This window comes from Amphiura filiformis, chromosome 2 (genome assembly GCF_039555335.1).
Source record: "Amphiura filiformis chromosome 2, Afil_fr2py, whole genome shotgun sequence".
In the NCBI taxonomy this organism is placed as follows: domain Eukaryota; kingdom Metazoa; phylum Echinodermata; class Ophiuroidea; order Amphilepidida; family Amphiuridae; genus Amphiura; species Amphiura filiformis.
The window spans coordinates 34,042,305-34,057,245 of record NC_092629.1 but is presented as its reverse complement, the minus strand read 5'-3'; the positions used below and the strand labels follow the sequence as shown (position 1 = coordinate 34,057,245).

Genomic DNA, 14,941 nt, shown 5'->3' with positions numbered 1-14,941 from the left:
CAAAAGAGAACCCAATCAGGCTTCCTATCGACACAATTGGCAACACCCAAATCAGTGCTAGCACAATGCACTACTCTCCATAGCAAACATGTAAGCTCCCTGATTGGCTACTTCACTCAATGATGTCACTAATAAAACTTATTCAACCAATCATGCACAGACTTGTCTACTGCAAACATGAATATTCATTAAATGGACTCGATTCAACACCAATCATGTCTGAGCTTGCCCCACAATGTGTAAATATTCATAATAAGCATGACATGAAGAACCAATCAGAGAAGCTATAAGATGAGGTAGGTGGGTGGGTAGATAAAGAAAAGAGAGGAGGAGGGAGACAAGTGATGAACTGATTGTCAGAGTAAATACCGATACCTTTAGTCTAGTGGAGGAATTACTTGAGATAGGATGAAATTGGTAACTGGTGAGACACAGTGTTGTATAGTAGGTGTATGTGGGGAGGATGTGCGGTCATCAGTATATCATATGGGGACTGAATATGCATCATCTTATGGTAAGTAATGTAAGACTAGGCATGTTGGTACTCAGTCTATTGGACTTGGAGGAATTACTTGTGATAGGATGAAATTGGTAACTGGTGAGACACAGTGTTGTTATAGTAGGGCGGTGTGTGGGGAGGATGTGAGGCCATCAGTATATCATATGGGGACTGAATATGCAGCATCTTATGGTAAGTTATGTAAGACTGGGCATGATGGTACTCAGTCTAGTGGAGGAATTACTTGTGATAGGATGAAATTGGTGACTGGTGAGACACAGTGTTGTATTGTGGGTGTATGTGGGCCCATTGTGGGGATGTGAGACCATCGGTATATCATACATGGGCCTGAATATATGCAGCATGTCAAGTTATGTGAGACTAGGAATGTTTGGACTTAGTCTAGTGGAGGAATTAATTGTGATAGGATGAAATTGGTAACTGGTGAGACACAGTGTTGTATAGTGGGTGTATGTGGGGAGGATGTGAGGTCATCGGTATATCATATGGGGACAGAATATGCAACATCTTATGGTAAGTAATGTAAGACTAGGCATGTTGGTACTCAGTCTAGTGGAGGAATTACTTGTGATAGGATGAAATTGGTGACTGGTGAGACACAGTGTTGTATAGTGGGTGTATGTGGGGAGGATGTGAGGTCATCGGTATATCATATGGGGACAGACTATGCAGCATCTTATGGTAAGTTATGTAAGACTAGGCATGTTTGGACTCATTTGTAGCAGTTAAGATTGAATGTTGCATACCGGGTAGTGGTTGTAGATGGTTATAATTATACTGGACATGTTTGTACCTGACCAAGCAAGTTGCTTTGCATGGCCATATGCGTCAACATAAAAAGTCCCAAGTTCTCAGATATTTTCTCAAAATATCAAGAGCTATCTCAAGAACCACATAACCAATAGTAGGCTTGTTTGTACTAATTTTAATGCATTTTTCATGCTGGTTTCAAATATAGTCATGAAAATGTACAATTCTGAAATTTTCAAATTTTTAAAAGAAAATTTGGAACTTGTTGTCTGCAGTTGACATTTGTGTGAAGAGGGTTAACAGAGGATTTACAGTATCTAACAGTATTTTATGTATTCAGTATTCTCTAAATATTAGAGTGAAAATTGCCACTCTTTTGGTGTGATTTGAAGGAACCAATCCAAAAAGAGTGGAATGTTGATACAACATTGCAATAACATTTTCAAAGCATTTGCAAATGTTTTCAAAAAATGTTTTCAAAATCAACTGATATTCATAAAACATTCTTTTTAAAATCTTTGCCAAAATTGTTTTACAATAGTTAAAAAAATGTCAATATTATAATATATTAATGTAGTTGTATACAAAGTGTTTTTTTAAAAGTTTTTGGAACCTGAAATATTAATATTGTTCAAACATTTTTGTTAAACTGTTAAATATTGAAATCTGTTTTAAAAAGTTTTAAAAATATATTTATGTTTGCAGTCAGCCTTTACATGTGATATTTGTTAACATAGTTGGTCCTTAAAGCCAAAATGTGTGATTTGCTCCACAGCGACACCCTTGATTTTTCTCCCGGCCCCCCAACTCTACCCAAAATTGGCAACCATGAGAGTTACCAAATAGCGGCAAAGGGGTAATTTTTTACCAGTAGCAAGGACCATGAAATTGGCAAAATAGGGGTATTTAAGTTGAACTGTCCATGAAATTTGACCGTGAAATCAGCAAAATAGGGGGTATTTAATTTGCACTGTCTGTCTGCGAAATTTGGATAAAAGGGGTACTTGAGAAAATCTGGTAATTTTATGGCAATATTTAATGTCATTGAAAAAGGGGTGTTTCAAATTCTAGTCATTGAAAATGGGTGTTTGAAATTCTAGTCAATGAAAACCACAAAAAAGGGGTTGTTTTGTCCTCGATTTTGCATGAAAAAGGTGGTAAATTTTATGAAAAATCATTGCAAAAGGGGGTCTTTGAAAGATTTGGTAACTCTCATGGTTGTCAATTTTTGTGTTGAGTTGGGGCCGGGCTTTTTCTCGAATGTCTACTTTTGCTGCTTAGCATGATTGTAATGCCCAGTGGTGTACTAAAATACTGTGTGAAAGACTAAGCCTGGAGTGCTTTATATCAGTAACATTTTTAGTTTTTATATAAAATCCGGAGATCTACGGTTTTATACAGAGTTCACTGATCGAGTGCTTGCTAACACGTCTCATGAATGTCAGCTCATTGGTAATTGTATCATTGAATCAGTGACATTTTTAAAAATCAGTGTGTGCATATCTCTATTCGCCATACATCGTGTCATACGAGCTGTGTGATGCTCCACGCCATGATACATGTGAACAAAATAACATTACAATGTATACTGTACATCGTTGGCACAAACCGATGCAAATGCCCTCAAAACTTATGATATTGTTTAAATGGTAGCAACCCCAGGAGGTGTTTCCACCATCCAGGTAGCCGGGATCGCCAACTTTGCAATATAGTAGAACATTTGGGCGACAACATTATATCATTTTGGTGAGAATGTTACGTTTGTTTTAAAGAAGGAAATTTTATCAAAATGGCTACATATCAGCACATCACATCAAAGCTCCCATTGGGGGCCCCATTCCCTTTTTTAAAGGAATTTTTATTTCTTATAATTATGTTACAGATGCAGTTGTACCGGGAATGATGGGGGCGCCATCATCAGGAGGCATGAATCGCAAAATGCTGTGTCAAGTATGCGGCGCATTGTCATCTGGTTTGCATTTCGGGGTATTTACATGCGAAGGATGCAAGGTATTGAAACTACAGCCTGTCTCAAAAAAAATTGTGCAAGTGAAAAGCGCCCTCTTTGGCAATTAGAAAATACCGTTGTGACATAATGCTTACATCAACGTTATGGGCACATTCTTAGCTGTCAAATACCGTTTGTTCTGTTCAATTTGCTCTTTTTAATCTCGAGATATGTTTAGTTAACAACGAAAGGGTAAAATCACAATTGTGCCACTTTTACTAAGGAATAGGGCTGGTACATGTAAATCAATGATAGCTGATGTTAATGCGTCTAATGCGGCTAATGCACTCCCCCTTCGCATTAGACGCATCAACACCAGCGCGCGTGCATTATTTTGTCTAATTTCATTAATTTGTCTAATTTCATGAACTTGTCAAAGTTCATTAACCTATAAGTGTGCAATATTTGTTTGTCTTTTAACATGTCTTGAATGACAAATGAGAACAGTATACCATGTTAAAATCATTGACATGCAGATGTATTTAATTTTACAGCAGAATATGAAATATTTATTTATCGTTTAATTTGTCGTAGGTGAAAAAGAGAACCATTATACCTTTATCATGATAAAACATTAAAAACAATTATGTATTGTTGTGTAATTGATGCATTCTTTTGATTTTACGAAGGAACTCTCGATAAACTTGATGCTATCATTGATTTACATGTACAGCCCTCTTCCCTAGTAAAAGTGGCACAATTGTGATTTTACCCTTTCGTTGTTAAGTAAGCATATCTCAAGATTAAAACAAGCAAATTGAACAGACTAAACGGCATTTGAGAGCTTAGTCTATGCCCTTGACGTTGATGTAAGCATTATGTCACAACGGTATTTTCTAATTGTCACAGAGGGCGCTTTTCACTTGCACAATTTTTTTTGAGACAGGCTGTATAGGGATAAAGCACAGCAGCTGAAGGGAGTATCCCATTATGCTTTGCGGTACCATAATAGAACTGAATGTGCCATTGAAAATGTACACAAAATCCCTCACTTCAACTTTCAATTACTTGCTTAAATCAGGGGAGCTTAGACTTTTGTTTGAAAAAGTTTGACTCTTGAAGTATTGTGAAACTATCTGTAGCTCTCAATATCTAAGCGGCTCTTGTTTAAATTTTGTATACATTTGTTATGGAGCAAGCAGATATACTGCAATGCATGATGGGATACTTCTTTAAGCTAATTTGGGGTTAAAGGCTGAAAATATTTCTCCGTTTTAAAGAAAATTGAAGAATTTCACAGAATCGATAATTGCTCATGCATGTAGAGTGATATGGAAAATTGAGAAATGGTTGAGGAAAACCATCTGTTTTAAACAAGTTAACACAAGCATCTTCAGTGTAAATTTCTGCACAATTTTGCAGTTTTACCTCTTTGGCCCTTGATATTTTAGCAGTGTTAAAATTTTATGTTTTGGACAGAACAATATGTACGAAGCAGCTGAAAACTAGAGTGGCACAATTTTGTGACACTTAGAATTTTTTTAAAGAAAATAAAAAAGAACTGGATATGCAGAAAACCAAGATCATAGCCTATTTTATATAATAGGGGGAGCAGTCTCAATACCCCCAACCATCATGCCAGCAACTGAAGCCAATTTACCAAACTGCATGCTTAGAAAATGGTCATAAAAGCCTAAAGTTTGCCTGACTGATGGTGATTGACCCCTGGCTCCCATCCCATCTGTGTGTACAAGTAACAAAATATACATCTGAAGACTATTCTGAGGGGGCTGTGATAGATAGGAGTAAAGGCATAAAAATAATGTGCCCAGCATCAATTTTTTTAAACTGATTTTTGTTTAATATATTTTTTTATTTTTTTTATTCTAAAATCTTTTGTTTGAACAGTGTTTCTATAGACGAAGCATCAAGGAGGGCGCTAACTATGCCTGCGCAAAGGAGAGAAACTGTGAAATAACCATGGAAACCAGGAATTCTTGCCGATATTGTCGATTTCAAAAGTGCCTTGCTTTGGGAATGTCTAAAGAAGGTGAGTCTACAAAGAAAACTGAGGGGAAAGGGCTATTCCATTTATAATCCACACTAACCCTGTGGAAGATTTTGGAAATATCTTCCACAGGAGGAGTATGAATTTCAAATAGAATGAACACATTAGCAGCTGCATTTGAAACTCACCCTCCCTCTGTGGAAGATTCAGGTTGAATCTTTCTCAGAGGGTGTATGAAATTCAAATTGAGCTACTAATGTGTTCATTCATACGAGTCCCACTGTGGAAGATATTTCCAAAATCTTCCACAGGGGAGTGTGAATTTCAACTGGAATAGTCCAATGTGAACTTACTCCTGATTCCAGAAAAAACTGCAGCACCAATTTTTTTGGATTGAAAAAATGTTTCTCTGTTTTGCGTGATGAAACATAGAAAATACACATGTCTGAGGTTTATCCAAAGTAGCGGGCATAGATCCAGTGGTGTAGCCAGGTGGGTGCTTTTTTCAGGGATAAAATGGGGATGGCAAAGAGTAAAGTGTCAAGTTACAATGACTGAAAATGGGACAAAAATTGACAAATAGGGACGAAAATTTAGCTTTGAAAATGAATGATAAGATGTTTAAAAAGTTTTTTCTCACACATTTTGTTTGAAAACCAACATAAATCAAAAAATCAATATATAATTTTCCTAAAGTTGTAAAATTTTGCATTTGGAAGAGAACCCACGTTTCTTGCATGCCAAATTTGTACATTTTCTTAAGGCCTATTATAGGAAGAAAAATATTTATGTATTATGAAACTTTCGAATCTACTGCACTCACAAAATTCATGTACATTTCATGCTTAGAAGTATGTTACCATAAATCCTGAATCTAAACAATAAAAAATATTTTAAAATACATTTTTTAGCCTAATGATAGGATTGCCTGAAATGATAAATTCTTTGAAAAGTGAGCATTTATGACACAAGAATGAGTGAGAAAGTTGGTTTTTGTTTGTTGTTTTTTGCATTAAAGCCTTAGTGTATGATTTCCGTCAAATTTTAATTTTGTTATTCTTTATTCAAAATGTTGAAATAATATTAGTAATAACTGCCAGGAAGGGTTGCTGTCCATTTTAACAAGGTAAAGTGAAAGAAATCCCACTGGTTATTTTGGCCATTTAACATGCAGTTCTATGGGAGGACATAAAGTCATAATAAAAAAATTATGACTTTATGTCGAACTTTGCTCTGTTGACCTACAAAAACAACAAATTTGGCCGATTCCATTTAGGTGCAAGTTGGGACATGTGTAAACATTACAAATATACAAAAAAAATCAGGTTTGAAAAAAATGAACCAATTTCATATCATAAGATCGTACATTTTATGGCTTTAAATCCACTTTAAAATTTAAGTTTATTTAGAATTAAAAAAAAAACTTGTATGAAAAAGCTGGATCACTGGAAAATGTGAATTAAACTTTTATAATAAAAAAAACCCATTACAAGTTAAATAAATGTCATTTATTTTCTGTTTACAGGTATTAAATTAGGTCGACGACCCAAAGTGGACAGCGATGTGTTCCAGCATGGTTTTTATCCACCCGGAGATATGGACTACCACACGCACGCATACTGGACGCATGCATCGATGGAACACCCGAATGGATTCAAAGCTGAACCGATATACTCAGAATTGGGAGATGAAATGACGAGAGAGCGACTGATATATACGGGGAGGTTGGAGGAATGAATTATGCAATGAAACCAGAACCTTATTGTCACGGTCAGCAAGTGAATGGACATTATGGTCAAGAAGGGTATGGTGATGGTCAAAATGGTCATCATCATTCGCCTGATGGACGATTAGCCATTTATCAGCATCATACACCAGGGTGCATGCCTTCAGAAATGTACGCTGAACAATCACAATCACATCATCCTCAGGGGGCACAATTACAGCAGTGGTCATCTGAGTTAAGTCCAACAGCTAGTGCCTCTGGGAGTGAGGATAATTGGGATGCAGGTAGTCCTGGTGGGTTGCATAGTAATAGAGCAGCAGCATCCGTGAGTTTGACTCTACCTGAAGTTCAAAGTGGTGCTGCTGCAGCCATGGCGTATGCTAATTTGTACCGTGGAAGAAACGATGGTGATGAGAAAGCGATGATGAATAATCACAGTGAGGGCGCTGCTCATAATGGACAACTTGAGTCAACAAAAACAAATTTAGTATCTTATACAGAACTCGTGCCGCGAAAAGCAGACTCTCCAAATACGCAATGTTCAAGAAATCAATCAGCATCGATGTATCACCATGATTTAAAATCAAAACATCTCCATAGTCCAACAAGAGGGGGCGCCGGTTCTGTATCCCCACATCAAATCAAAACAAACAAAGGCAGGGACAGTCCATGGACATCAGGAGAGTCAACAGCAAGTCCAGCAAAAAGAAAGTTTAGTGACAAAATAGGGGACAATGTCGCAGGGAAATCCCCTAAAATGTCAGATAGTAACTTGAGGTTGTGCAAGTCGGAACAGTTGAGGCTGGTACACGAACTGATGGATTATTTTTTGCCGTTGGAAAAAGTGGTGTTGTATCAATGGCAAGCTTATCTACAGAGTTATGGGGAGGTGAGTTTGTGCTATCTTTTCTTTTTACTTTGAAAGATGCAAAATTATGTTTGTGTGCTTGTTTGTTTGTTTGTTTGTTTGCTTAAATGGTAGCTCTGTGTGGAGACAATCAGTGACATGTACACTTACGTTCTGATGGGACCAGGCTCAAGTAAAATGCTCAATCCAGACTAAAAAGTCTATATGTTTTTTGTTTATTTCAAAAAATCACACATGACCCATAATATTTGGTGTATAACATTTAGTTTACTCCAAAATTTTGAATTGGATGTATGCAGGTATAAATTTCTCTCTCCGCATTGGTTTATTTTATGATGACACACCCAGTGGCAGGGGTAAGGAGGGGCCGCTTCACCCCAGAGAAATATCTTGCCCCCTCCCCATTAAAAATTTAAAAATTTGTAGGCCCTTTTCACAATTTTGACCAATTTTCTGTGTGTGTGTGTCAATTTTCATCAGATTTAGCCCTCCATGCAAGTCACTTCTGGAAAAAAAATGCTCGCTATACTTCTGGACACACCCTGGAATTTCTGTTGGTTTATAAAGGTTTTTCTTGCTAGCCATAGGTTTTAACATAAAAAGTCCAAGTTTCAGAATATCAAAAGATGTCTAAGAACCACTGAACCTATATTAGGCTTGTTTGTAATAATTTTAATGCATTTTTCATGCTGATTCCAAATATGGTCATGAAAATGTACAAATCTGATTTTTTTTTAATTAAAAAAATTGAAACTTGTCATCTGCAATTGACACCCATCTGGAGATAGTTAATATATGATATTATTGGTTATTCTTGTTGCAGCAAACTTTCAGTGACCAGCCCAGATACAAAGACGCTGCTCATCTCACGGCATTTCTCAAAACACACGGGGAAGAAGTCTTTTATCAGATCAGAAAATTTGCTGCCAATTTGCCAGGTAGGTTCTTGATAATCACAAAATATTTCAAAAAGGGTCATTAGGCAGGAAATTTTGAAAAAAATAGAGCAAAATTCTATTGTTTTGGTTTCAAATTTGTTAAAATAAAATAATAAGTTTCTAGATTACTTCATGGCATTTTGATGATAAATTTCTAGACAAAAAGTTGTTTTTGGGTAGCTGAACCTGAAAAAGGGGGCGTTCATTGAGTATGACTCTTACAAAAAGGGGGTCACAGGTATATTATGTCACATGATCTGGTCGTGGAGGCCAAAGGCGGCAAATTTGAAATTGAGGTAAAGGCAAAAATATGGAGTAAAAAAACAATAAAATACATAAGAAAATAGACATCACAAAATTCATAACTTTAGAACCAAGTATGCTAGACCTTTGGTGCTTTCAGTATATGGTATTCTAATGTTTGTATAAGGTATAGTAACGTAATTGTCAAAAATGCCTCCTATGGCCTCCACAGTGGCGGTGCCACGGGGAGATGAGGGGGCAAATGCCCCCCAGTCAGAACTCTTGCCCCCTGTTGCCCCCAGTAAAAACCCAAAATTACGAATTTTTCACCTTTTTGCGGTAATTTTGTACAAAATTTGTTGATTTTGCCCCCCCCCCCCTGAAATTCACTTTGCCCCCTCAATGCCCCCCTGGAAAAAAATTCCTGGCGCTTTCACTGGGCCTCCGTGGACCAGATTGTGTCACATATTCAAATTCAGGAAAAGGGGCCTATTGACAGGCACATACCCATCACTTCTAAAGTTTAGTGCCCCCTCCCAGCCCCTTTATCTGTCTACCCAGCAAACACAAAAACGTTTTAAAAACGTTTTATATAAGTTATATTTTGGCTTTTGGTTTAGGTAAAAACGTTTTAATAACATTAAAATGTCGGGTTATATAAAGGTTATGATAACGTTTTAAAACGTTTTGTATGAAAACACACTACAACAATATTTTTAAATGTTTTCAAAAAATGTTATTGTAAACTATTTTTACAAACATTTTTGCCAAATATTGTGTCAATACTTAAATAACATAATGTTAAAATATTTGAACCCAGCAAACACAGAAATGTTCTTAAAATGTCTTTTTCAAAACCTTTTAATAACATTTAAATGTCGGGTTATATAAAGGTTGTGAAAACGTTTTTAAAACGTTATGGAAAATATTTTGGGCAAACATGTTTCGCAAAATATTTTTTCAACCCCAAAATAACATTCTGTTTAGAATGTTTTGTATCAAGTTTTCAAGAATGTTTTTGGAATGTTATTAAAACGTTTTTATACCCTTTATATAACCCGACATTTAAGCGTTTTCTGTAAAACATTTTTGTTTGCTGAACAGTAGATTATCAAAATTTTCTTTTTAAGGTTATGAAAACGTTTTATACTCTTAATATACCCTTTATATAACCCGACATTTAAACGTTTTCTGACAACCTTTTATAACCTTTTGCGCATGATGTCGAAAACGTTTTGTGTTTGCTGGGTACCTGTCCCTATCTCAGACCTTCCCTCTCCAGTGGCATAGCCAGAGGAGAGCTGGGGGTATGGGGGAAAATTGCCCCCCCCCCCAGCAAATTGTCAGGTGATAAAATGGGGATGGCAAAGAGTAAAGTGTGAGTGTCCTTAATATGACCATTACATTTTTTGCCTCAACTATTGCAATATTAACATCACACGTTATAGTTGTGCGATGCACTCTTTTCATGTGTATTCACCTGTATAGGAACGACCTTGTGCACAGAAAATAGGGAAAGGATTTAGCATAACAAAGGAACAAGCTCCGAGATCCAGCGTGAAAGTCATGGAGCATGAAATTGCTTATTTACATAACAAGGCCTAGCATTTTTTAGAGCCAACGCCCTTAAGGATACGATACATGATTTACCGACAAGTGACTCATGAATTGTGAAGAAAAAAAAAAGTTTCCACAGGCTTCGTTGGGACTTGAACCAGCGATTCTAAACTTCCTTAGATTACGCGTCTAGCGCTTTACCACTCGGCCACTGTGGCAGTTGAGCGGATGAGTGTAATGATAAAAGATAAATCTCATAATGCCATCTTTAGCCTTTTGTTTACTAAAAAGACGCGTTTTGTAAAGATAGATTAGCAGTTTTATGCATAAATAGCACTAACGTTTGGGAAAGGTTTCAAACAAATAATAAAGACACTGATGTGATGATGAAATTGCGTAAGTCGGGAATTATCTGCGTCGCAATGTTTTGTTTTGGTTTTAGGAATTTGACCTTAAAATTTACGACTTCATGACATTATCATTCGAAATCAGCAAAAGATATTTCAACACTATATGTCCTCATTCTTTCTCTAGAATGTTTTGTACATGTATGTGAAATAGCTTCAACAATGGTTCGCTGCATAATAGTAAAAATAGCCTTGACTCAAAAAAAGGCGAGAGGTACCATATTTACGGATTCAGGCTAAATTTAAAATTGATATAAAACGTTCGTTTTTTGATCGATTACAAAATTAATTTTTGTCGTATAAAGAAATTGTATCTGGCGTGAATTACGCTACATTTTTTATTCCTAGGGCTCTTTGACTCCTTCAAAAAAGAGCGACCCCCCTTAATAATGACCATTACATTTTGTGCCTCAACTATTGCAATATTTACATCGCACGTTATAGTCGTGCGATGCACTCTTTTCATGTGCATTTACCTGTATAGGAACGACCTTGTGCACAGAAAATAGGGAAAGGATTTAGCATAACAAAGGAACAAGCTCCGCGATCCAGCGTGAAAGTCATGGAGCGTGAAATTGCTTATTTACATAACAAGGCCTAGCATTATTTAGAGCCAACGCCCTTAATATCAGTTTAGTTAATCCAGGATTGTCATGCTAAAAATGGGACAAAAAATGGGGATGAAAATTTGGCTTTGCCCCCTAAGAACCTGGCTACACTGTTCCTCCTCCCCCTCTATCTCTCATTATTCATTCATTCATCCTGTTGCAGGTTTTGAAGAACTGAGTCCGGCCCAAAAGGATAGTCTCCTCCACTGCACCGCACCGTCCATCATAACTACATGTCTTCTGCAAAGTGAATGTGGAACAGGCGACGGAGGCAAACATGAGAAAGGAAGCGTGACTAGTATTGATGAGGGCGCTTGTTTCTGCGCTGTTCTCTTACTTATGGCAGGTAGGTTTAACAAGAATGTCCCAGACAGGGTGTAGAATTCAAATGGAGTTACCTGAGTGAGTGAAAAGTGTGGGTAATGGTGAATCCAATGGACGAGGACACAAAACACATCAAGGATCAATAAATGATACAAGAGGATACCTTGAATATATGAACAACTGAAAAGAAAGAGAGCAAGGTATACCAACTTGTTGTGGGGAAACAAAATACAGACTAGACGGTATGCAGAGGGGGACAAAAAACAACAAAAGTAGGCATAGAAGTAGGTAAAGTTCGATAGGCAAAAATGACCAATTCCAAGGCCCACAGAAGTGTTAAACCTACAAAAACAACAGGGATCAATAGGAATACAAAAATGCACTGGAACAAGTGATGAAAATCACTATGCACATAAGTAGACATAGAGAACCAAACAACCAATGTAGGTGCAGGCAAAGTTCGATGGCCAAAAATTGCCAATTAGCCCACAGAAGTGTCATGAAAACAGTACAAAAGTGTACAATGATGAAAATCACTGTGCACATAAGCAGACAACAAAAAAAACCCGACATTTCGTGCAGATAAACTGCTCTTCAGGGACAGACAACAAAATATAAAATCAAACAGCGAAAACTATGCTGTAGTTTAAAAACAAATTCAAGTCAAAAACTGAAGGCAAGTTCAAAATAGAACTCGGTAGCAAACACGACAACAAGCTCAGAGCAAAATAAGCTGTGTCTGTACTCTTTGAAAGCAAGTTTACTACTGAGTGACTCCATTTGAAATCTACATCCCCTGTGTGTATGGCTTTCAACTGGAGTAGCCCAATTAGGCAGTCTGAATGTTAGATGATGTAAGAAAAAAATTCTTAAGTATTTTGAGAAAAAAAAAATCAGTGGCATCAAAACAAAATCAGTGGTATCAACACCGAAATACATCAAGGATTCAAGTTTGCACAATTGCTACTCTTTCATTTTTTTTGCGATCATGCATGTGTACAATATTTTCAGCATACTATGAACCCCAAAATTTAAAAAAAAATTGGTGTAAAATGTTCTTGTTTTAGGGGAGTATATTTGCTGAACTCCTAGGGAGTTTCATTTAAACAAATTTGGTTATGCATGTGCACCATGATCATACTTGACTTCTAGCGCCACACCCATCTTTTCGAGTGTCCTTCAAATATAGGCCTAATGCAAGAAGAAATCTTCACAATGTTATATCTCTTATTACTTTGTTTTTACAGGAAAGAAACAACAATCACTAACCAATGAATTATGCAGTAAACTCAGTCTTATATTGGAGGATTATATCAATGGTAAGTACTGTGAAGGGCAGTGGTGTAGCCAGGGGTGAGGGGGAGCTGCCCCTTGTGGAACATCTTGTACCCCCACCATGTAGTATAGGGCACGGGGGCATGTGTCCCCCAAATCAATTTGAACATATAAAAAATCCAACATATGGAAAAATTGCCGCAAATCATGGTCAGTGCCCCGGGCAATAGGATGACTCATGTTACACCACTGCCCTCACCCATGGGGTGCTGGCTGTTATGATATTTTTAATTTGTAGGCCTTTTTGTAACCATTTTTGATAATTTTCAAAAAGTACTTGTCCCCCCGAAAAAGACACCCCACAAAATCTGCCCCTTTAATACTCTCGTTAAAAATGGTTTATGTTTTCCAATTTCAGAAACTTTAACAAGGAGAGACCCGGAGAAACTACAGTGGTTATTACATCAGCTATACAGCAAACATTGGCAAGACTGAGACCCATGAAAGTACAGTGGTTATTCACACATCAGCTATACAATGAACAATAACAAGACTGACACCCGGAGAAACCTGAATGCCATAGATTGTTGTTGAAGATAGCAGTGAGTCCATCTTGCTGACTGACCTTGGTGAGAAAAATTCACAGGCCCTGTGGGCTCGCAGGGTATCGAATCGGAGGGCCTGCAGCGATTTTCAAAGGTGTTTGTCTCACAGACACTAACCTTAAACATCATTTTCCGAGGCGGAAGTACACCAAATTGGTGTCGGGTGACCTTTGACATTCTTTTGTGGTGAGTGACATGGTCTTTCAATTCACGCCGAGTGTCCTTGACAGGCTTGACTATGCTTCAGTGGTCATGAAAGAAAGATAACCTCTGCCCCAATAATCCCAAGCTATTGTCTGAAACTGCACCTAGGAAGATGTATGGTAAGAACTCAGTCCTCAAATGATAGTCATATAACGACCAAAAGATAAGTGACTGACTATCATTGAGGACTGAGTTCCGCAGTCTATTTGTCTCAAGGGCCCATCTTATTTTGAGCACTGTAGATTACAAGAAACTTGCAAAAAATGCAAGTCACTTACATCAGGTTTTTAAACCTCCAATAGGGAACAAACCAAAAGTTAGATGACTTCCTTTAAACAAAAGTGCCTCTTTCATTAGGAGGCTGACCCCTTTCCTCTCTCCCTGAAACATAAGTGTAAAATGTTGACAATTCAAACCCGAAAGATCAACTTTGACCAATTTTTTTACAAACATAAACAGACTTTTTGACCCCCCAACGAAGGGCTTCATCAAACTGTTGATTTGTTCCCTTACTGAAGAGCTTTATTGTAAGATTTCTTTTCTTTTTTTTTAACTACTAGCACCTTGATCAATATTTTTTTCTAAAGTTTATGATGGATTTTTGTGTAATCTACAACTGTATTTCTAGAATGAACACTGTAAGCTCCAGGTCTGAAACAGGTTGGAGGATTGGTAGGCCAACACAGTGGTAGCACAAGGTGGGGCACTGTGGGGGGGGGGGGGGGGCAAGGGAATTTCAGTGGGACAAAATCAGCAAAGGTTGAGAAAAATTGCAGAAAAAGTGGAAATTTTCTTAATTTTGAGTTTTTACTTTACACGGGCATGAGTTCTGACTTGGGCCAGTTTCCCCCATCCCCTGTGGTGCCGCCACTGTGAGGAACTATTCATAATCAAAAGAGTCAACTTTTTACTCTTTAGGCCTAGTATGAGTATAAAGTGTACATTTTATGATAGCAGGCC

At 37.3% G+C, this 14,941-nt stretch overlaps 1 protein-coding gene across 1 annotated transcript; it reads left to right on the top strand.

Annotated features, from left to right (window-relative positions):
• Positions 1-396: 396 nt before the first annotated feature.
• On the top strand, positions 397-14,687 carry LOC140135943 (uncharacterized). The gene is given in 9 exon segments (XM_072157642.1): positions 397-514; positions 3,153-3,280; positions 5,127-5,268; positions 6,752-6,955; positions 6,958-7,841; positions 8,644-8,758; positions 11,737-11,919; positions 13,145-13,216; positions 13,591-14,687. Coding segments are annotated over 9 exon segments (1,911 nt in total). The 5' UTR covers positions 397-408; the 3' UTR covers positions 13,668-14,687.
• Positions 14,688-14,941: the final 254 nt, after the last annotated feature.